At 35.9% G+C, this 502-nt stretch overlaps 1 protein-coding gene across 2 annotated transcripts in view; it reads right to left on the minus strand.

Annotated features, from left to right (window-relative positions):
- Window positions 1-502, minus strand: part of LOC107696335 (phosphatidylinositol 4-phosphate 5-kinase type-1 gamma-like) — a 46,621-nt gene that overhangs the window by 2,439 nt on the left and 43,680 nt on the right. The window contains exon 17 of one of the 2 annotated variants that reach the window (XM_016496626.1): window positions 378-449. The exons of the other annotated variant lie outside the window; for it this stretch is intronic. Within the exon in view, the coding sequence (XP_016352112.1) occupies window positions 378-449 (72 nt within the window). The remainder of the gene's footprint in view (window positions 1-377; window positions 450-502) is intronic. 2 annotated transcript variants of the gene reach the window in all.

Genomic DNA, 502 nt, shown 5'->3' on the forward strand with positions numbered 1-502 from the left:
CTTTATAAAATGTTATTAATTTTATAATAATATTAAATAATTATCAAAATATATATTAATATAATTAATTACCTAAAATAAGGATTAGGGTTAAAAATGTGATTCTGTATTTTTTAATCATTAAGTATGTAAATAAGTATACTAATTCTATAATAATAAATTAAGTAAGTAAATAACGATCGCCTTCATTTTTGAGGGAACTATTTCTTTAAGACTTTCTACTAATTTATGGACTTGATGAATAGATGCATGAATGAATGAAAGGACAGTGAGGATCAATGAAGCGATAAGCAGAGGTGTAGCTCTTGAATTGGAGGGTTTCTGAACGGCCAGGGATCCGTTTGGGGAAGTGCTTTGGTTTGGAAGGCCAAACTTACTGTGTCGCTTTCACCGTGAGGCTCTGAGCCGTGATGCAGGGGCGAATAAACCCAACTCCTGTCATCTGGAGTCTGCAGACACACCGCCGCCACAGCAGAGGGCACCACACACACACACACACACA

The sequence above is a fragment of the Sinocyclocheilus anshuiensis genome, unplaced genomic scaffold (genome assembly GCF_001515605.1).
Source record: "Sinocyclocheilus anshuiensis isolate Anshui unplaced genomic scaffold, SAMN03320099.WGS_v1.1 scaffold217, whole genome shotgun sequence".
In the NCBI taxonomy this organism is placed as follows: Eukaryota; Metazoa; Chordata; class Actinopteri; order Cypriniformes; family Cyprinidae; genus Sinocyclocheilus; species Sinocyclocheilus anshuiensis.